Source organism: Pongo pygmaeus, chromosome 12 (genome assembly GCF_028885625.2).
Source record: "Pongo pygmaeus isolate AG05252 chromosome 12, NHGRI_mPonPyg2-v2.0_pri, whole genome shotgun sequence".
NCBI classification, from domain to species: Eukaryota; Metazoa; Chordata; class Mammalia; order Primates; family Hominidae; genus Pongo; species Pongo pygmaeus.
Genome location: NC_072385.2, coordinates 91,109,857 through 91,132,829, shown reverse-complemented (window position 1 = coordinate 91,132,829; position 22,973 = coordinate 91,109,857). Strand labels below are relative to the sequence as shown.

At 41.9% G+C, this 22,973-nt stretch overlaps 1 protein-coding gene across 4 annotated transcripts in view; it reads left to right on the top strand.

Moving 5' to 3' along the window:
- The window catches only part of MTA3 (metastasis associated 1 family member 3), a 180,934-nt gene that overhangs the window by 23,262 nt on the left and 134,699 nt on the right, over nucleotides 1-22,973 (top strand). For all 4 annotated transcript variants that reach the window (XR_010123108.1, XM_054475174.1, XM_054475173.1 and 1 more), the window contains exon 4: nucleotides 12,376-12,502. Coding sequence is in view for 3 of the 4 variants with exons in the window: in XM_054475174.1 (XP_054331149.1) it covers nucleotides 12,376-12,502 (127 nt within the window). In the remaining variant the exon portion in view is untranslated. The remainder of the gene's footprint in view (nucleotides 1-12,375; nucleotides 12,503-22,973) is intronic.

Sequence of the window (22,973 nt, the reverse complement as noted above, 5' to 3'; positions counted from 1 at the left end):
GAATCGCTTGAACCCAGGAGGTGGTGGTTGCAGTGAGCTGAGATCATGTCACTGCACTCCAGCCTTGGCAACAGAGCAAGGCTCTGTCTCAAAAAAAAAATAATAATTAAATAAAATTAAAACAACAATAAAACATATAGTATATTGGCCAGGTGCAGTGGCTCACACCTGTAGTCTCAGCCCTTTCGGAGGCCGAGGCGGGCGGATCACTTGAGGTCAGGAGGTTGAGACCAGCCTGACCAACATCGTGCTACTGCACTCCAACCTGGGTGACAGAGCGAGACTCTGTGTCAAGAAAAAAATATAGTGTAATAAATACATAAATCAGTAACATAGTCATTATCTGTGTCAAGTGTTAGTACTGTACATAATTGTGTGTGCTGTACATTTATTTGATGGGCAGTACAGTAGGTTTGTTTATACCAGTATCATCACAGACATGTGAGTAATGCTTTGTGCTGTGACATTACCACTATAGTGTCACTGGGCAGTTGGAGTTTTTCAGCTTCATTATAACCTTAAGGGACTGTTGTTCATATGTGTGGTTTGCTGTTGACTTAAATGTTATGTGGTGTGTGACTATATATGTCATTTAGTACTCGGAGGACTATGGCATCTATCTTTATTTATTTATTGAGATGGAGTCTTTATTTATTTATTTATTGAGACGGAGTTTTGCTCTGTACACTACAATGGAACCTGTGAATAGCCACTGCATTTCAGCAGCCTGGGCAACATAGCAAGACCCCATCTCTATAAAAAGTAAATGGTTATATGCATGTGATTTTGACAGATATTACCAAATTAATTGCCTTAGATATTGTTGCAATTTACACCTACCAGCAATGAATGAGTGCCCATTCCCTTCCATTTTTACCAGCATAGGATTAAGTTTTTTTTTTGAGACGGAGTCTTCTTTTGTCACCCAGGCTAGAGTGCAGTGGCGTGATCTCAGCTCACTGCAACTTCCGCCTCTCAGGTTCAAGCGATTCTTCTACCCCAGCCTCACGAGTAGCTGGGATTACAGGCACACACCACCACGCCTGGCTAATTTTTGTATTTTTAGTGGAGATGGGGTTTCACCATGTTGGCCAGGCTGGTCTTGAACTCCTGACTTCAGATGATCCACCTGCCTTGGCCTCCCAAAGTGCTAGGAGGGAGCCATGTGGCAGGCCCTTTTTTTTTTTTTTTTTTTTTTTTTTTTAAAGACAGTCCCTAGGCTGGAGTGCAGTGGCATGATCTCAGCTCATAGCAACCCCTGCCTCCCGGGCTCAAGCAATTCTTATGCCTCAGCCTCCTGAGTAGCTGGAGTTACAGGTGTGCACCACCATGCCTGGCTAATTTTTTGTGTTTTTAGTAGAGACAGGGTTTCACCATGTTGGCCAGGCTGGTCTCTAACTCCTGACCTCAGGGGATCCACCCAACTCGGACTCCCAAAGTGCCCGGATTACAGGTGTGAGCCACCGCACCAGGCCTAGGATTAAGTTTTTAAATCTTTACTAATCTTATAGATTAAAAATGGTGCCTTGGTTGGATTATATCTTAAATTTCTTATGAGTGAAGTGGAACATCTTTTTATGTATATATATTTTTGAGACAGAGTCTCACACTGTCACCCAGGCTGGAGTCCAGTGGTGCGATCTCAGCTCACTGCAAGCTCTGCCTCCCGGGTTCACGCCATTCTCCTGCCTCAGCCTCCTGAGTAGCTGGGAATACAGGCACCTGCCACCACACCCGGCTAATTTTTTTGTATTTTTAATAGAGGCGGGGTTTCACCGTGTTAGCCAGGATGGTCTCGATCTCCTGACCTCGTGATCCGCCTGCCTCGGCCTCCCAAAGTGCTGGTATTACAGACGTGAGCCACTGCGCCCAGCATCTTTTTATTTTTTTAAAAGGCCACATTATGTCCTTTTCTGTGAACTGTTTATATTCTTTGCCTATTTTGAGTTTAACTTTTGCTAAATTAATTTGTAGGGGGAAAAAATAAAAGAAACCTTTAGTTACTCCAATAAAGGAAGTAAAGCAGATATTCCTAATTGTAAACTGACGTGTTTAACCTTACATTTTACCGTGACTTCTTCTCCTATTAGAGCAAGGAAATACATGTCACTTAAATTTTCTTCTTTCTTTGTCCTCTACCTTCCCATGTTAAAGTAAACGGTATTTGGGTATATATATATTTTTTCAGATCACATAGGACTGGAAAAAACTTTAAAAATTATTATTGTAACTTTTTACTTAGTAACTTATGACTTAGTAAAAAGTTATAATAATGATTTAACAATAATAGTAAGAGCTAACACATAATACCAGACACTTACTCTAAATGCTTTTACATGAAAGTCCATTTTATTCTACATGTAAGTTAAGTCCATCTTACATTATATATGTCCTCATCTAAGTTTCTGAAAGCATCTGTCTGTGATTCATTCTGCCCATTTTTTTAAATCTTAATACTTCCAAGAGAAATACTAAAGAGAGAAGGGAAAATAAAAGAACAATAAAAGGTCATCCTGGCATTTGAAAAACTTTTTTTTATTTCTAATTTTATACTTCAGTCACAAATTTTATTAGGAATAAAGCTAAACATAGTTGATTTTTAAGATGTGTGTTGTATTTTCTTATAACATTTTACATTTTGAGAACATAGCCCATGGCTTTTTGTTTCTTAGTCTATGAAATGTGTAGGCACATAGACCTCAGTCAGCCTGCTAATCTCCTTTTGCAGCCAGGGCCCAACCAAGATACTGAGTCCTTACTCTGTCCTTGGGCACACTTGGTCCTTTCTAGCCAGCTGTTACCCCTTGATTGGAGTTGGCATAAAATCTATTTTTTATCACAGCATTAAAGTAATCAACTTTCATTTAAAAGGACGTTTTTCTCTTGCTATTTTATAGAGTTTTTTTTTTTTAAGTGACATTTTGTAACTGGCAGTTATGGCAAGTTTGTGTCTCATTAACCAGATTATTATCAACTGTAAATATTACAAAGGTTTATTATTTGACAAGTTAATTATGTTTTATGATATACATTTTCTTATTGATCTGGTCTTCTGAATGTTAATGGTTTATATTTTTTGTGGACAAAGCAAGTACTATATTAATACTTTAAAATTGATGTCACATTTCTTATTGATCATTAAATGAGGCATTCCAGCAATTAGATATTCTTAAGCTTTTTAGAAAGCCTTGTGTTAGCTTTACTTCGTAATTGTGTGGCTTAATTTGTGGTCTGGAAGAATACAGGCTCATGTTGTATGTTTTCATGTGACTAGTTGATTGAAAATCCTTAATTTTTTTTTTTTTTTTTTGCTGTCTGTGGACTTACAGAATGAAAATCATTTTTATACTTGAAGTAGCTAATCTAAAATTTTCCACAAGTTATCTTTTTTTTTTCTTTTTTTTTTTTGGAGACGGGGTCTCGCTCTGTCGCCCAGGCTGGAGTACAGTGGTGCGATCTTGGCTCACTGCAACCTCTGCCTCCCAGGTTCAAGCAATTCTCCTCCCTCAGCCTCCTGAGTAGCTGGGACAACAGGCGCACGCTGCATTGCCCGACAAATTATTTTTTTTTTTGTATTTTAGTAGAGACGGGGTTTCACCTTGTTGCCCAGGCTAGTTTTGAACTCCTGAGCTCAGGCAATCCACCTGCCTTGGCCTCCCAAAGAATTGGGATTACAGGCGTGAGCCACTACACCTGGCCATCTTTTAAAAAAATTATTATTTTTTTTTCCTGTATAAATGGGGTCTCACTGTGTTGCCCAGGCTGGTCTCAAAGTACTGGTTTCACGTCATGCTACTGCCTAAACCTCCCAAGGTGTTGGGATTACAGGCGTGAGCCACTGCACCTGGCTGACGAGTTATCTTTTTTTTTTTTTTTTTTGAGACGGAGTCTTGCTCTGTTGCCCAGGCTGGAGTGCAGTGGTACCATCTCAGTTTACTGCAACCTCTGCCTCCCAGGCTCAACTGATCCTCCTGCTTCAGCCTCCTGGGTAGCTGGGACTACAGTTGTGTGCCATCGTGTCTGGTTAATTTTTGTATCCTTTTGTAGAGACAGGGTTTTGCCACATTGCCGAGGCTGGTCTTGAACTCCTGGGGTGAAGCGGTCTGCCCACTTTAGCCTCCCAAAGTGTTAGGATTACAGGCATGAGCCACTGCACCTGGCCAAGTTATCTTTTTTTAAAAAATCTTTTTATTGAAGTATAGTGTACATGTACTGAATTCCGGATCTTTTTGCTACTACTTCTACTTCTTTTCTTTTTTTTTTTGAGACGGAATCTCGCTTTGTTGCCCAGGCTGGAGTGCAGTGGCGTGATCTTGGCTCACTGCAACCTCCACCTTCCGGATTCAAGCGATTCTCCTGCCTCAGCCTCCTGAGTAGCTGGGACTATTGCCACCACACCCGGCTAATTTTTTGTATTTTTAGTAGAGATGGGGTTTCACTGTGTTAGTCAGGATGGTCTGCATCTCCTGACCTCATGATCCACCCACCTTGGCCTCCCAAAGTGCTGGGATTACAGGTGTGAGCCACCGTGCCTGGCCTCCACTACTTCTATTTCTAATTAGTGCTTTTACCTTAGTATATTGCCTCTATATTTAGGTAGTCCAAAGTATTTTTAATTTAGCATTCCAAATTACAGAATTTTAGACCTGTGAGGACCTTGTACATAAGCTGTTTAAACCCTCTGTATTTTTTGGTTGAGTCCTTGGTTAGGTCTAAGGTCACCTAACTGGATTAGTATCCTGTCCTCTAAATGCTTCTTTTGTATGTTTTATTTACCTCCTTAAAATTTATTTTGGATAAGATAAATATACTGCATTTTATTATATGTTTGTATAATTTGGCGTTATGGGGCAGATAAATTAACGTTGTTGAGCCTTAATTCATCTTTACAAGGGACTCATTAATACTTTCTACCTTATTACCGTTCCTGTGTTGAGGGTTTTTGTAGCGATTAAATGAATAAAAGCCCCTACAAATCATAAGACATGCAGAAAACAGTAGCTTTGACTGGGCCCCCTCGAGGACTTTCACATTAACACAGAAGCCTTGACATACATGGGAAGTGGGTACCACTGGAGGCTTCTCTAGAGTTGTGCTAGTGGCATGCATTTTCAGTTGTCCCTTCCAGCCAGGAAGTTGGAAAATGGTCATCTGAAGCCTTAGTTCACTCTGCCCCTTTCTTGACACCTAGGAATGTGGAGAATGGTTGTGGCTGCTCTCCTTTTTAACTTCATTTGCTTGTGGTGACAGCTCAGGGCTCAGGACGGTGGCTAATGTCCCATGTCCTTTCAGTGTACCTCATGCCAGCTGCTTTCCTCAAGTTTTTCCTGAGCCAGTGTTGCCTCGTGTCCATGTTTATAAGACTTCTATGAGTCTTTAAAACCACACATATTTTCATATTATGGGGATTTGTGCATCTTTCTAACATTATAAAACTAGTTGGCTAGCCAAACTTGCTTTACATTTAAGAGTAGTGGTACCGGGCACGGTGGCTCATGCCTGTAATCCCAGCACTTTGGGAGGCCAAGGCGGGCGGATCATGAGGTCAGGAGATGGAGACCATCCTGGCTAACACGGTGAAACCCCATCTCTACTAAAAAAAATACAAAAAATTAGCCAGGCGTGGTGGCGGGCGCCTGTAGTCCCAGCTACTCAGGAGGCTGAGGTAGGAGAATGGCGTGAACCTGGGAGGTGGAGGTTGCAGTGAGCCGAGATTGCGCCACTGCACTCCAGCCCGGGTGACAGTGTGAGACTCTGTCTCAAAAAAAAAAAAAACAAAAAAACTTGCTTATGGTTGTCTGTCTTTTCATATAAACAACTGTAAAGGGGAAAGGGCAACAGGATTATAAGAAATTTGTTAGTGAAGGCCTCCCAGAATGAAATGTACTATAGCAGATGGTTGCAGGAAGTGAAGTTATAATCCTTTACCCTCCAACTGATTCTTGTTTCCATTTTGTCCATGGTAGACTATTAATTTTCTGACTTTTGGTTTCCAAACTGGTTAAAGGTTTGAAAAAGGTTACATCCTATAGTATATATGGCCCATGTTTCTTTTCATTAATTTTTTTTTTTTTTTTGCATCCCCTTTCCCATTCAGGCCCATGTTTCTTTGTTTTGTTTTGAGACCGAGTCTCGCTCTGTCACCCAGGCTGGAGTGCAGTGATGTGATCTCCGCTCATTGCAACCTCTGCCTCCTGGGTTCAAGCGATTCTCGTGCCTCAGTCTCCTAGTAGCTGGGATTACAGGGACGCGCCACCACGCCTGGCTAATTTTTGTATTTTTAATAGAGATGGGGTTTCGCTATGTTGGCCAGGATGGTCTCCATCTCTTGATCTCACCATCTACCTGCCTTGGCCTCCCAAAGTGCTGGGATTAAGGTGTGAGTCACCATGCCTGACCCATTTTTTATTCTTATAAATCAACTTGAACTTTGTTCTGGGATGCATTTAAGTTGCTTGGAAACAGCCTGATGTTTGGTTGTTGCATCTATGATTTGTTAAGTGAGTGTGGAGCAGTGCTCAGCCTGGGGCTTAATTATTCCCTCTTACAGAGGCAAGACCTTTCAGTGTAGTCTATCCAATACACTGTGAACTGTAAGTTTTTCCAGTGTGGCTGTTTGTAAATAAATACTGCTCACAACACTGTGTAAGCACTGAACACTGCCTTGTCTGTTTTGTTGTTGTTGTTTTGAGGCAGGGTCTCCGTCAAGTGACCCTCTCGCTGGTGCGTGCCGCCACACAACTAACTTTCTAAGTTTTGTTTTGTAGAGATGAGGTGTTACTATATTGCTCAGGCTAGTCTCGAACTTCCAGGCTCAAGAGATTCTCCCACCTCGGCCTCCTGAGTAGCTGGGATTACAGGTGCGCACTACCAAGCCCACCTAATTTTTTTTTTTTGAGACAGAGTCTTGCAGTGCTGCCCAGGCTGGAGCGCAGTGTTGCGATCTCAGCTCACTGCAACCTCTACCTTTCAGGTTCAAGTAATTCTCCTGCATCAGCCTCTGGAGTAGCTAGGATTTCAGGTGTGCACCACCACTGCCAGCTGTTTTTGTCTGACCCCACGGAGTCTTGCTCTGTTGCCCAGGCTGGAGTGCAGTGGCATGATCTTGGCTCACTGCAAACCTCCGCCTCCTGGGTTCAAGCAATTCTCCCACCTCAGCCTCCTGAGTAGCTGGGATTACAGCCACCCACCACCTTGCCCGGCTAATTTTTGTATTTTTAGTAGAGGCGGGGGTCTTGCCATGTTGGCCAGGCTGGTCTCGAACTCCTGACCTCAGGTGATCCACCCACCTTGGCCCCCCAAAGTGTTGGGATTACAGGCGTGAACCACTGCCCAGTCCTAATTTTTGTATTTTTTTGTAGAGATGGGGTTTCATCCTGTTGCCTAGGCTGGTCTGCATCTCCTGGGCTCAAGCTGTCCGCCTGCCTTGGCCTCCTAAAGTGCTGGGATTACAGGTGTGAGCCACCATACCCAGCCTTAGTTGTTGTTCTCTTATTACTGAACATTTGGCGCATTTCCAGTTTTTGGCTACTGCAAATAAAGCTGCTATGAACATTCATGTACAGGTCTTTTGGTGTACTTAAGCTCTCATTTCTCTTGGGTAATTACCTAGGGGAAACATTGTTGGTTCATGTGGTGGAAGAAACTTGTCACAGAAATTTTACTTCAGTAGATTTTGCCAAACAGATTCCCAAAGTGGTTGGACCAATTTTTCACTTCCTCTGTTAATGTATGAGAACTCCAGTTGGTCTATGTTCTTTCAGTCTTTTAAATTTTTAGCTATTATGGTACCATAAGTTTAATGCTTCATTTGGGTAATATGAGGGCTAGGGTGATCAAATTGTCCTCATTTGCTGGGGACTGAGGGGTTCTCTGAATGAGGGATTTTGAGCTTTAAAACTGGGAGACATTCCCTAATGAGGTTTTTAGTTGAGTTAGCAGGATGTGAAGGGAAAAGCAGTAAATTCCCTCAGTCAGACCAAGCCCAAGTACAGGTACCTGGGCTATCCTTATCCAGAGGAGTGTTCTCTAATTACCAAAGACAGGGGCCCAGCCATCCACCTCCTTTCCCTTCTGGTGTGCGTTCAAACTGATTTCTTCAGAGAAGCCTCTGCTGGCTCATCAAGCTACATGAATTTCCTCCTTCATGCTTCCAGAGTATGCCACGTAATTTTATAGTACTCACCAAATCTGAAGGTATATATTCTTGCCTGGAATCCAGGATGGACTGTAATTCAGGGTAGGACTTTTATGGCTTCCTCATAGCCTCAGAACACGTTGTAGGCACACCAATAAATTTATTTATTTATTTTTTGCTGGAGGTAGGGTGGAAGGGAGGACACAGATCCTTTTTAAAACATGTGGCAAGGCAGATTGTTAGATATATAAGCCATGAAAGTTTAGTTTTTACCCCAATGGTGGTTGGTTGGAAGTTACTGAGGCCTTTTTATCAAAACGGGAGAAATAGAAATTGTGTTTTAGGAAGCTGCTTGCTGGGGTGTTAATGAATTAGAGGATGGATGGTGCTCTGTTGGTGCTCGATAATTTGGTTCTGATTCTTTGTTTTAAAATTGATAGCAAGTGAAAAATAGTACAGTGGCATGTTGAGACCATATAAAATTCCAGATGGACGTGGAATTTATTACAGTATTGGGCAGCTTTTGCCAGATGCAGTGTTCTTTTAATAAATGTAAAGCAGAAATAGCTTAAATTTCTCATGGAGTCCTGATTTGCTGTAAAATAGCTTATGAGTCCTTGTATCTCACACTGTGAAAAAATTTCTGTGGTAAATTTCTTAAAGTCAGTAAAGTAAAAAATTCTTACTTAGCCAGTTTTTGGTTTTCATTTAATATATACTTTTAGGTAAGATTTCTTTTGCATTTAGTTCAGCAGTTCCTGAAATCCTTTCCAGGGGGGTCTATGAGGTCAACACAATTTTCTTTCTTTTTTTGAGACGGAGTCTGGCTGTGTCGCCCAGGCTGGAGTGCAGTGATAGCTCACTGCAAGCTCCGCCTCCCGGCTTCACGCCATTCTCCTGCCTCAGCCTCCCGAGTACCTGGGACTACAGGTGCCCACCGTCTTGCCCGGCTAATTTTTCTGTTTTTAGTAGAGACGGGGCTTCACTGTGTTAGCCAGGATGGTCTTGATCTCCTGACCTTGTGATCCGCCCGCCTCGGTCTCCCAACGTGCTGGGATTACAGGCGTGAGCCACCGCACCCAGCCCTTTTTTTTTTTTTTTTGAAACAGAGTTTTGCTCTTGTCGCCCAGGCTGGAGTACAATGGCGTGATCTCGGCTTACTGTAACCTCCGTCTCCTGGGTTCAAGTGATTCTCCTGCCTGAGTCTCCAGAGTAGCTGGGATTACAGGCTCCCGCCACTACGCCCAGCTAATATTTTGTACTTTTAGTAGAGACGGGGTTTCACCATATTGGCCAGGTTGGTCTCAAACTCCTGACCTCAGGTGATCCGCCCGCCTCGGCCTCTCAAAGCGCTGGGATTACAGGCGTGAGCCACCGCGCCCAGCCTCAAGTGTAACTCTTAAGTTTAGTCTCCCATCCACTTTGTGTTAAATCTTGAAAGAAGAATTTTGAAAAGCACTGGAATGAAATGTGAAAAATAAAGCCCCCTTTACAGTAACTTATTGATGTTTATGTTGTGCAGTGTTTTATGCTGTAACTTTGTGAGTCTATCCTTGCTGCTGCTGAATTTAGTGTTGCCCGATAATTCTTACTTGGTCTGCTCTGCATGTTTCTTGAGGTTCACTTTTACCCCACAAGTAAAATAGGGTGGGTACAAAGATAAGTGACCTGTCATTGTTCTCAAGGGATGCAGTGAAATCAGTTAACTGTAGAGTAGAGCAAGGCATACTGTGAAGTACCTTAAGCGTATGTGGGTGCTGCTTTGTAGCAAAGAGGAGTCTCCTTTTTTTTTTTTTTTTTGAGACGGAGTCTCGCTCTGTCACCCTGGCTGGAGTGCAGTGGCGCTATCTCTGCTCACTGCAAGCTCCGCCTCCCAGGTTCAGGCCATTCTCCTGCCTCAGCCTCCCGAATAGCTGGGACTACAGGCGCTGGCAACCACGCCCGGCTAATTTTTTGTATTTTTAGTAGAGACGGGGTTTCACCATGTTAGCCAGGATGGTCTTGATCTCCTGACCTTGTGATCCGCCCGCCTCGGCCTCCCAAAGTGCTGGGATTACAGGCGTGAGCCACCGTGCCCGGCCCAACAAAGAGGAGTCTCCTGCTGGAGATTGGTGAGAGTCTCATGGATCAGACTCTGGCTCAGAGGCATTGTTCAACTTTATTTATTTATTTATTTTGAGATAGGGTCTTGCTGTATCGCCCAGGCTGGAGTGCAGTGGTGCGATCTTGGCTCACAGCACCTTCCACCTCCTGGGCTCAAGCGATCCTCCTACATCAGTCTCTGAGTAGCTGGGACCATGGGCTTGGCTAATTTTTGTATTTTTTGTAGAGATGTTTGGTCTTGAACTCCTGGGCTCAGGCGATCCGCTTGCCTCAGCCTCCCAAAGTGCTGGGATTGCAGGCATGAGCCATCACACCTGGCCTGTCCAACTTTAAATTTATCTTCTGAATTCTCTTTACTCTTCATCCACTCTAATAATCGATTTATCTCACACTGAGGTGGACAGATTGCTTGAGCTCAGGAGTTCGAGATCAGCCTGGGCAACATGATGAAACCCTGTCTCTACTAAAAATACAAAAATTAGCCAGGTGTGGTGGCACACACCTGTAATCCCAGCTACTCAGAAGGCTGAGGCAGGAGAATCACTTGAACCCGGGAGATGGAGGTTGCAGTGAGCCGAGATTGTGCCACTGCACTCTAGCCTGGGTGACAGAGCGAGACCCCGTCTAAAAAAAAATTATACAAATACATAAATGAAATTTGAAATTTAACTGGTAAATTTTAAAAAGTGGTTTTCATTGGTGATCTGCATCATGAGAGATGCCGTTGTGATTTTTGTCTTTGGTTAGGTTGGATTTCAGTGATTTTGGTCCTTTTCACGGTGAACAAAGGGATCGTGTAAGAATGTAAGATTTACTGTTACTGTTGTAGAGCTGGTTGCTGTTTTAGCTCTGTAGGGTATGTATTAGAATTCAGTTAGCTGTGTCTTATACAACAACAATTTGTCAAATCCTAATTAGGTAAAGAGTATAATTTTGCATGTGATGTTTTCTAGTGCTAATAGTGCCAATGCAGCAGTAACTTTATTGATCTTCCCTGGTGAAATGTTATTAGACCTGCAAGTAAATGGCCCTTTTAGTGCTATATTTCTCTTTGAGTAGTTCATTAAAAAGAACATCCAAAGAATTTTAAATTGCTTTATTCTTGCTTTGAGCTAGGTGAGTCTTTTTCTAAGTTACTGTTTAAGGTTCATTTTCAATTCAGTTTTAAAAGTTTGAAAGTAGAAAAGATCTGATACTTACTCCATTCATTACCCTCATGCTGTTCATAAAGAACTACTTCAACAAGGGCATTATATTTGATAAAATCCCTTCTGTGAGGCTGGGCGTGGTGGCTCATGCCTGTAATCCCAGCACTTTGGGAGGCCAAAGCAGGCAGATCACTTGAGCCCAGGAGTTCGAGACCAGCCTGGGCAACATGGTGTAACCCTGTCTCTACTAAAAATACATAAAATTAGCCAGGTGTGGTGATGTACGCCTGTAATCGTAGCTACTCTAGAGGCTAAGGCACGAGAATTGCTTGAACGTAGGTGGTGGAGGTTGCAGTGAGCTGAGATTACACCACTGCACTCCAGCCTGGGCGACAGAGCAAACTCTATCTCCGAAAAAAAAGTGAATTAATTTTTAAATTGATATGTAATACTTGTATATATTTTTGGGGTACCATCTGCCATTTTTAAGTTGGAGTTTTTCTTCCTTTGAGGCCCTGATAATTTTATGGTTATAGTTGAACTGACAAGATAAATGTTTATTTTTTTTTCTTTTTTTTGAGACGGAGTCTTGCTCTTTCACCCAGGCTGGTGTGAAGTGGTACGATCTTGGCTGACTGCAACCTCTACCCCCTGGGTTCAAGCAGTTCTCCTGCCTCAGCCTCCCGAGTAGCTGGGATTGCAGGCGCCCGCCACCGTGCCCGGCTAATTTTTGTATTTTCAGTAGAGATGGGGTTTCGCCATGTTGGCCAGGCTGGTCTCGAACTCCTGACCTCAGGTGATCCACCTGCCTCAGCTTCCCAAAGTGCTTAGGATTACAAGCATGAGCCACTGCACCTGGCAGATGTTTAAATTTAAAATTGATTAGTTTGAAGAAAATATTGAATGAAATGTTGATTTGATCTGTTTCAATATCCAAACAGATAATGTGCTCTGTACTAATAAATTCTTTGAATTTTATTTGTGTAGAAGAAATTGAGGAAGAATCTGAAACAACAGTTGAGGCTGACTTGACCGATAAGCAGAAACATCAGTTGAAACATAGGGAACTCTTTTTGTCACGCCAGTATGAATCTCTGCCCGCAACACATATCAGGTAAGAACTTTTTAGGAACTAAAGTACTCAGTACTACAGTGACCAAAAAACAAAAGACTTCTTTGAAGCGTTTTCCAGACTCTTCTCAGGATCTTGCTTAAACTACTTTGCTAAAGGCTTCATAATGGAATTTTAGGTTGGAAATTTATAATGTGTATTAGCATATTAAAGCCCCACAAAAGTTCTCCAGTAAAGTAACCATTTTAACTTTGTTTTAATACAGACTTTCCTGGCCAGGAGCAGTGGCTCACGCCTGTAATCCCAGCACTTTGGGAGGCTGAGGCGGGTGTATCATTTGAGGTCAGGAATTCGAGACCAGCCTGGCCAACACGGTGAAACCCCATCTCTACTAAAAATACAAAAAATTAGCTGGGCGTGGTGGTACGCACCTGTAATCCCAGTCACTCAGGAGGCTGAGGCAGGAGAATTGCTTGAATCGAGGAAGCAGAGGTTGCAGTGTGCTGACATCGTGCCACTACACTCCAGCCTGGATGACAGAGTGACACTCTGTCTTTAAAAACAAACGAAAAAAAACAATAAAACAAATGGCCTTTCCTGATTGATTTGAATATCTTTTCGGAATGGTACAGAAGAGTGTCCAGCAGACATCATTTTGGGAAATGCTGGTCTTCCAGGTTCTAAGAAAATTATATAGCCATTAGAAGCCAAAGGTTAGAACCTAAAATCTGCTTCCCAGGCAGGTGACTCTTGACCTTATAGGATATATATGGCTTTTTGTTTTCTTTTGCGGATCACTGGGATGAAAACTTTATATTCTTTATTATTCCTTAATAACACCTGATGTATGCATTGATAGCATACAAATGTAAAGAAAAAAGGTGACTGATTTGGGTGATATCTGTGGTTCTCTAACATGGACCACCCTTCCATTAATTAAATTCTTCTTCTACTGCAGAAAAAACAAAAAGTGAAAAAACCTAGCCCCTTATTTGTCATTTTGGCAGTTGTTGAGGAAAAATGGTGGTTTTCTATGATCTACTGGTGGTGATCAAATTTAAGATATCGTTGAGCTGTTTTTCATTGTAGTCTATAATCAGTGCATCTTAGAGGTATTACAAAATGTTTGAGCTCAAAAGATTCTTACCCTTGGTCAGGAAAGCTTCAAGAGGAATTGCTACTTACTCAGCCTTCCAGAGTGTGAGGCACAAATAGAGGGCACAGGTGAGCATAGGGTGTATGAAAGCAGCAGCTTGTGACCAGGGTAAGGATGTGTGAGAAAGTGCAGTGTTTTACTCCTCTTAGGTTAAAGAAATGCCTTCAACTTTTGTTCATAATCTGTAATCTGTATTTCTGTTTCTTTTGTCTACCTCTGCTTGTCATAATGGTCCTAAAAAAACTATATATATAGACATAAAATACATTATTTCTTTTCTTTTCTTTTTTTTTTTTTTTTGAGACAGAGTCTCGCTCTGTCACCCGGGCTGGAGTGCAGTGGCGCGATCTTGGCTCACTGCAACCTCCGCCTCCTGGGTTCAAGCAATTCTCCTGCCTCAGCCTCCCGAGTAGCTGGGATTACAGGCACATGCCACCATGCCCAGCTAATTTTTTGTATTTTCTTAGTAGAGACGGGGTTTCACCATGTTGGCCAGGCTGGTCTCGAACTCCTGACCTCGTGATCCACCCGCCTCAGCCTTCCAAAGTGTTGGGATTACAGGCGTGAGCCACCGTGCCCAGCTGAGGTTTGTAGACTTTCTAAAGCTCTGGTACTTAACACATACACACACACACACACACACGCACACACCCTTACACACATGCTCCAATTCCTGGTACCTTTGTGCACAACTCCTTTTTTATAGAAGTGGACCCAGAGATCTTCCATGGCAGGAAGTATGTGATAAAGATACTGGAATTTCTTTTTCTCCAAATATTTTCAGAAATAACGTGAGCCGCTCCGTCACCCCCATAGAAAACCTCATGTCATTGTTTTTATTTGGTTTTGTTTGTTTTTGTTTTCTAAATTGAGATGCAGTCTTTGGGAGGCCTAGGTGGGAGGAGGATTGCATGATGCCAGTAGTTTGAGCCCAGCATGGTCAATAGAGCAAGACCTTGTCTCTACCAAAAATATAAAAATGAGCTGAGCATGGTGGTGTGTGCCTGTGGTCCCAGCTAATTGGGAGGCTGAGGTGGGAGGATTGCTTAAGCCCAGAAGTTTGAGGCTGCTGTGAGCCACAGTTATACCATTGCACCCTAGCCTGGGGGACAGAGTGAGACCCTGTGTGAAATAAATAATAAATAGGTGAGATAGATAAATAGATAGATAGAGAGATATGGAGCTGGCTGTGTTGCCCAGGCTGGTCATGAGCCCCAGCAATCCTCTTGCCTCAGTCTTCTGAATGGTTGGGACTACAAGTGCATTCTGCTATGGCCTGCTATTTAGGATTTTTATTAGGGGACACTATGGTTAGATTTGCTAGGGTTAGTATATTCTGTATAACTTAAGTCATTTGCTGGAAAAGACAGTTAGGCCAGGTAATGTGGGAATAGTCTTTTTATTGACCAATAATGTTATTTCAAGAAAGAAAAATAGAGAGTAGGTGAATAATTTTTGTTCAAAGAGATGGAACATAAAAACGTATTTTGAGATTTTCTTAAAGTTGTGTGTGACTAATGATGCTAAAGAGCCATATGCACTTTTTATTGATTGACTGATTGTGCGGGATCCTGCTTTGTTGCCTAGGCTGGAGAGTAGTGGCATGATCATAGCTCCCTGCAGCCTTGAACTCCTGGGCTCAAGCGATCCTCCCACCTCATCCTCCCGAGTAGCTGGGACTACAGGCATGTGCCACCATGCCTGGCTAATTTTTTATATTTTTTGTAGAGTTGGTGTCTTGCCATGGTGGCCAGACTGGTCTCGAACTCTTGACCTAAAGTGATCTGCCCACGTTGACCTCCCAAAGTGCTGGGATTATAGGTGTGAGTCATGAGCATGGCCTCCATTTATTTAATTGGAAGACACTAGAATATAAAGATTAATTTTAAGTTTAAGAAGTTATGTGGGGCTGGGTGTGGTGGCTCACGCCTGTAGTCCCAGCACTTTGTGAGCCAAGGCAGGCGGATCACTTTAGGTCAGGAGTCTGAGACCAGCCTAGCCAACATGGCGAAACCTTGTCTCTACTAAAAATACAAAAATTAGCTGAGCATGGTGGCACATTCCTTTAATCCTAGCTACTCTGGAGGCTGAGGCAGAAGAATCATTTAAACCTGGGAGGTGAAGGTTGCAGTGAGCCAAGATCGCACTACTGTACTCCAGCCTGGGGAACAAGTGAGACTCTTGTCTCAAAAAATAAATAAATAAATAAATAATGAAAAAGAAGTTATGTGGCCAGTCTTAAGACTCTTGCCAGAACAAGAATCTGACAAATGGTTTTAAAAATGTATCTAAAAGACGCAAGTATATTTTTAATTTACTCTCCTGATAGCTTGGAATCTGTTTATAAGTAACGTTGGTTTCTTTTAACAGATTGCCTGGAATGGAAAAACTAGTGATGTGTTTTTTGTCTTCCATAAGGACTGAGAGAGTATATTAAAATATAATTATCAAGACACTTCTTTGTTGAACATAGAAATTACATAGTCTACATGATCGTTTAGTTACTGTTGAACACATTTCCTGAGTATATTCTAGCTTAGGGAGCTTAATAAGTGCTTGATAATTGAGACAAGGGACCTGGCTTATAAATTCAGTGAGTTTACCAGGTGGTAATTCCTTTGAATTACGATGAAGAGACATAGACATTTGGGGCTTTTTGTTTTTTTCCAAATTGAGAAGGAATAGGGCAGAGCCGAGTTTTCTCATTTTAGCTTTGTTTAGCCATCATTTTTAAACAGCTGAATGGGGTTGGGGCAGTCCCTGGCCAAGGCATGGAGCTGTGCTAACCAGCCCACATGCTGATGTAGAACAAGTGCACATTGGAGTGGTCTTGACATTTTGCTAATGTTGAAGCCATGCCTTATCTTTTTGGCTTTAAAAGGAGAAAATTATCAAAGCCCCATTGTTCTTTGGCAGCAAAGAGGGTAATTTGGTGAATACTGATGTTTTACTCTCAGGGACACTATCAAGTGCCCAGAATTTCCTTGGTGCTCTTTGGAACATAGAAGAAAACCTGACTGAGGCATTCTTGAGTTCCTTTTTAGTCTGTAAACTATAATATTCATGAGACGCTTAACGCTTCCCAAAGTGGCAGGGAGGAAACTCTTTGTTTCTTGTGATTCCACCGGAAGAGAGAGTGGACAGGACCCAGGACTTTACGGAGTAGAGTTAGTGATTCATCTCTTGTTTGTGAGATAGATAGGGCTTGAGTAGTGAGTATCCCTTTGGGACATTTTTTTGGGGGGAAGTGAGAGGGGCAGCATGCTTCATTTATGCACACTGATTGAGGTCACTGAATAATAGATTATATGTTGCAAACATTATTAGGCACTATAAGCCTTGTTATGTCAGCTGCTAGATATCATAGGTATATATTTTACTGTATTCAATTCCAATATGTGTGTATGACTAATATCTTCATTAATAGATTTTCTTTTTTTTTTTTTTTTTGAGACAGAGTTTTGCTCTTGTTGCCCAGACTGGAGTGCAGTGGCATGATCTTGGCTCACCGAAACCTCTGCTTCCTGGGTTCAGGTGATTCTCTTGCCTCAGCCTCCCGAATAGCTGGGATTACAGGCATGCGCCAGCACACCCGGCTAATTTTGTATTTTTAGTACAGATGGGGTTTCTCCATGTTGGTCAGGCTAGTCTCAAACTCCTGACCTCAGGTTATCTGCCCGCCTCAGCCTCCCAAAGTGCTGGGATTACAGGCGTGAGCCACTGCGCCCAGCCTGATAGATTTTCTTACTATAAATATTCAATAACTTTAAATTTGTATCATCTGACTTACAAATATCTTTTCATTGTGCATTCATTCATAAGTAGACTGAAAATTTGTAAATTTGAGATGGGCAACACAACTCCTCACAATTATGTAGCTATTTCTTTTATCTCATCTCTAAACCTACCCTTCCATTATCTGCTTTGTGATGCTCGGCCTGTTGTACTCATTATATTAATATATAACCCAGTCTTATATATAGCTCATGTGTAATATAGTGAATTTGGCTTTAAAATATTCTAATATTCAGCTGGGTGCAGTGGTTCATGCCTGTAATCCTAGCACTTTGAGAGGCCGAGGTGGGAGGATTACATGAGCCTAGTAGTTAAAGAGCAGCGTGGGCAACATTGGGACACCCTGTCTCTATAAATAATAAAAAAATTAGCATGGCATGGTAGCGTACGCCTGTGGTCCCAGAAGTACTTGGGAAGCTGAGGCAGGAGGATTGCTTGAGCCCAGGAGTTCAAGGCTATAGTGAGCCATGATTGTGACACTGTACTTTAGCCTGGGTGACAGAGCAAGACTCTGTCTTAAAAACAAAAAACAAAAAACCTAGGCTGGGCGCGGTGGCTCATGACTGTAATCCCAGCACTTCGGGAGGCCGAGGCAGGTGGATCACCTGAGATCAGGAGTTGAAGACCAGCCTGGCCAACGTGGCAAAACCCCATCTCTACTAAAAATACAAAAATTAGCTGGGCATGGTGGCACGTGCCTGTAATCCCAGCTCCTCTGGAGGCTGAGGCAGGAGAATTGCTTGACTTCATCTTAGATTATAAGGTTCTTGAAGATCTATTGTCTGTTTTTTTTTTTTTTTAATGTTTACTGTGGAACACTGTATCCAGTAGCCATTCAGGATTTGAACCTTGTATAGAGTTTACATTTAATTTTACTTTTATTTTTTATTTTTTTTGATGGAGTCTCGCTCTATCGCCTAGGCTGGAGTGCAGTGGCACGATCTCGGCTCACTGCAACCTCCGCCTCCCAGGTTCAAGCGATTCTCCTGCCTCTGCCTCCCGAATAGCTGGGACTACAGGCACGCGCCAGCATGCCCAGCTAATTTTTGTATTTTTAGTAGAGAGAGGGTTTCACCATGTTGGCCAAGATGGTCACGATCTCATGACCTCGTGATCCGCCCACCTCGGCCTCCCAAAGTGCTGGAATTACAGGCGTGAGCCACCGCGCCCGGCCAATTTTACTTTTATTCTTTAAGGAAATAAGTCACCACAGATATTTGAATAATCTCTTCTTTTTTTTTGTTTGAGACAGAGTCTTGCTCTGTCACCCAGGCTTGAGTGCGGTGGCGCAATCTTGGCTCACTGCAACCTCTGCCTCCCGGGTTCACGCCATTCTCCTGCCTCAATCTCCAGAGTAGCTGGGACTACAGGTGCCCGCCACCATGCCTGGCTAATTTTTTGTATTTTTAGTAGAGACAGGGTTTCACCATGTTCGCCAGGATGGTCTTGATTTCCTGACCTCTTGATCCACCCACCTCAGCCTCCCAAAGTGCTGGGATTACAGGCATGAGCCACCGCGCCCGGCCATGCAGGCGTGAGCCACTGCACCTGGCCGCTAATAATCTCTTCTTTGTTTTTGTTTTTGAGGCATAGTTTCACTCTCGTCACCCAAGCTAGAGTGCAGTGGTGTGATCTCGGCTCACTGCAACTCTGCCTCCTGGGTTCATGCGATTCTCCCGCCTCAGCCTCCCAAGTAGCTGGGATTACAGACATGTGCCACCATGCCTGGCTAATATTTTTGTATTTTTAGTTGAGACGGGGTTTCACCATGTTGGCCAGGCTGGTCTCGAACTCCTGACTTCAGGTGATCTGCCTGCTTTGGCCTCCCAAAGTGCTGGGATTACAGGCGTGAGCCATTGCACACCTGGCGTAGGTGGTTCTATTTAGACTTCATTTTAGATTATAAGATTCTTGAAGATCTCTTGTCTTTTTTTTTTTTTTTTTTTTTAATGTTTATTGTGGAACATTGTATCCAGTAGCCATTCAGGATTTGAACCTTATATAGAGTTTACATTTAATTTTACTTTTACTCTTTAAGGAAATAAGCCATTCACAGAAATTTGATTAATCTCCTCTTCTTCTTCTTTTTTTTTTTTTTTTTTGAGACAGGGTCTCACTCTGTCACCCAGGCTGGAGTGTAGTGGCACAATCATGGCTCACTGCAGCCTAGTCCTCCCTGGCTCAGGTGATGCTCCCATCTTAGCCTCCTGAATAGCTAGGATTACAAGCTCACGCCACCATGCCTGGCTAATTTTTGTATTTTTTGTAGAGACGGGGTTTCGTCGTGTTGGCCAAGCTGGTCACAAACGATCGCTGCCTCCCAAAGTGTTGGGATTACAGGCGTGAGCCATCGTGCCTAGCTGAGTAATATCTTCTTCATTGCAATTGACTTTAAATGTAATTTTAGATTTCGTGCTTTTTCTTTTTTTTGCTGACACTCTGAGCAAGGGTGGCTTGTTCTGAGTCAACCTCGGACTTTTAAATGGAATACTAGACAGAGAATAGGAAAACTTTTTTGTATACTCATTATTTGTCGTGAAACAAAACCAATTTAAGAGCAATTTGCAGCAACCATGAGAAAGGGATAAATAGGAAAGGTTCTAGCCTGTAAGAATTATTTAGGAGAGAGAATACTATAGTTCTTATCTTAATATCCAGCATTGGAGGGAGAAATAGATACTCTTCTTGTCAGAGTATTAGTATAACCAGAAAGATCAGTCAAATTGCAATGTGTACATACCCTTTGAGCCAGCAATTCTGCTTTTAGGACTTGATCTTACAGAACTTCCCACACAAGTTTGTAGAAATATACATACTGATGTGTTCATTGTAGATTTGTTTTATTTTTTCTCTGAGTTTTCTTGCTGGGAAACAATTGTTTTAATATCAAAAAATGTTTTGATATAAAAAAAGCAAGCAAATTTTATCTATACTTTTCTATACTTCTAGTTTTCCTGAAATGAGTAGATAGATATATAATGGGAAAAGGTATTATTTTAAAATTTGCATGTTTGAGGCCGGGCATGGTGGCTTAAACCTGTAATCCCAGCACTTTGGGAGGTCACCAGCCTGACCAGCATGGTGAAACCCCATCTCTACTAAAAATACAAAATTAGCCGGGCCTGGTGGCGCATGCCTGTAATCTCAGCTACTAGGGAGGCTGAGGCAGGAGAATCGCTTGAACCCGGGAGGCGGACGTTGCAGTGAGCTGAGATTGTACCATTTCACTCCAGCCTGGGCAACAACAGTGCAACTCTGCCTCAAAAACATAAAAAATAAAAAATAAAAAAAAATACATAAAATAAAATTTGCACATTTGGACATCAGATAGAGAAAATGCCACTTTACATCTATTTTTATTCCCTTCCTCGCTTGACAGTATGGCTGGTTCTGATGAAGGTAGCATTGACGGAAATCTGCTAAAAACAACTCCTTTTTTTTAAAAAAAAAAAATTTAGAGATGTGGTTTTGCTCTGTTGCCCAGGCTGTTGTGCAATGGAGTGATCATAGCTCACTATAGCCTCAAACTTCTGGGCTCAAGTGATCCTCCCACCTCGGCCTTCCAAGTAGCTGGGACTGCAAGTGCACACTACCATACCTGCGTAATGTAAAAAAAAAAATTTGTTGGAGAGAAGGTCTCACTATGTTGCCCAGGCTGGTCTTGAACACTTGGCCTCATGTAATCCTTCCACCCTGGCCTCCCACCATGAGTGAACCACCATGCTCTGCCCGGAAACAACTCTTAATCTTCCCTTTCCTAGTAGTAAAAATGTAGTCACGTTAACTGTCATTATCATTTGAGAACAGACCTTTTTCTAACTTAGGGGAACATATTTCAAATATTTTTGTTACAGAATGCTAATCCTTCAAGAATTCTGTCAATTTCCTCCTGGTAATGTATTATGAATATGTTCATTTTGCTGTTACTTCAGCATTAGCTGTATGTTAAAAATTTTAAATAAACTTATGTGTATTTTCTGGTCATAAAAACAATATAATTTATTGTTGACATGTAGAAAATATAGAAAAAGACACTACTACTCTCCTTATCTGTAATTCCGTTGCACAGAAGTACTACTGACATTTTGGTATATCATTAATGCATTTTTTTCTATTCTTTTTTGAAACAGAGTCTTGCTCTGTTGCCCAGGCTAGAGTGCAGTGGTGTGAACATAGCTCACTGTGGCCTCCACCTCATGGGCTCAAGTGATCCTCCTGCCTCATCCTCTTGAGTATCTGGGACTACAGGCATGTACCACTGTGCCTGGCTTATTAAAATAATTTTTTTGGTAGAGTTCAGGTCTAATATTATTGTCCAGGCTGGCCTCAAACACCTGTTCTAAAGTGATCCTCTTGCCTCGGCCTCCCAAAGTATTGGTATTACAGGTGTGAGCCAGTGAGCCTGGCTCATTTTTCTTTTCTGTAATAATTGTGTGTGTGCTCACTGCTGGATTTTGGCCACATCTGACTGACAGAGGAGCCTCATTACTTGCATTGGTAGCTGCCTGTCATGTTAAGTAATGCTTATTCTTCAGTGCAGCTGTTGTCATTTTTGCTTGTTCTAGCTTGGTTGGTTGGTTTTTAAATACGTGAGAAATAATGATTGCAAAATGAACAATGGAACAGCAAGAGGAGAGAGAACAGTTAAAGGCTGGGAAAATTCTATTGTTTAGTAGTTGATAGATGTGACTGATAAGTTTGATACAGATAAAGGAGCAGAATGGAAGTTGAGTAAGCAGAGTGGTGACTCAGAAAGAGCACTCATGAAAAAACTAACCCAGTGTCACTGTTTTGGAATAGACAAAGATTTCTTAAGATTGTGAAGATACTCTCAAGTATATTCATCTAGATGCTTTACTGTTCCACTTTTTGTATCTTAGTCAATTTTACTCAGTGGGTATATGGTGTGAGGCCAGGTCAGTTAGGAAACTCAATTTAAAATGATATTTATATTATCCAGAAACATCAAATGAATCTAAAGAAAGATCTGTAAAACCTCTACATACAAACTAAAGTATTGCTGAAAGAATTAAAGAAAAGTTAAATAAATGCGGGATATATATTAACAATATTTGAGTTTCTCCCAAATTGACCCAGTGATTCAATATAGTTCCAAATAAAATCTCAGCAGGATTGTGTGTGTATGTATAAATTGAGAAGTTGATTCCAAAAAAGGGAAGGACTAACAACAATGAAAATAAGCATTTTTCAAATTATTATTTCTGTATGCCCAGATGTCCCCCAAGACTTTTTCTGAGGGTTTGTGAAATCAAGACTATTTTCATAACAGTAAGATGTTACTTACCTTTTTTCTGTGTTGATTTTGCCCTCCTGGTGCCGTAGCACAAATCAGTGGTACCAGGCCGAGCTAGTTAGTAGTTGTGTTCTAGAACGCTGTGCGGTCACAGTTTAAGAAAAAAACTAAGGCAAGTTCTACTTAAGAATGTTCTTGGCAAAGTAGTATAATTTATTAGGTTTAATAAATTTTGGCCCTTCTTTATAATTGAGGTGAAATTCATATAACATCAGATTAACCATTAACCATATACAGTGGCATTTAGC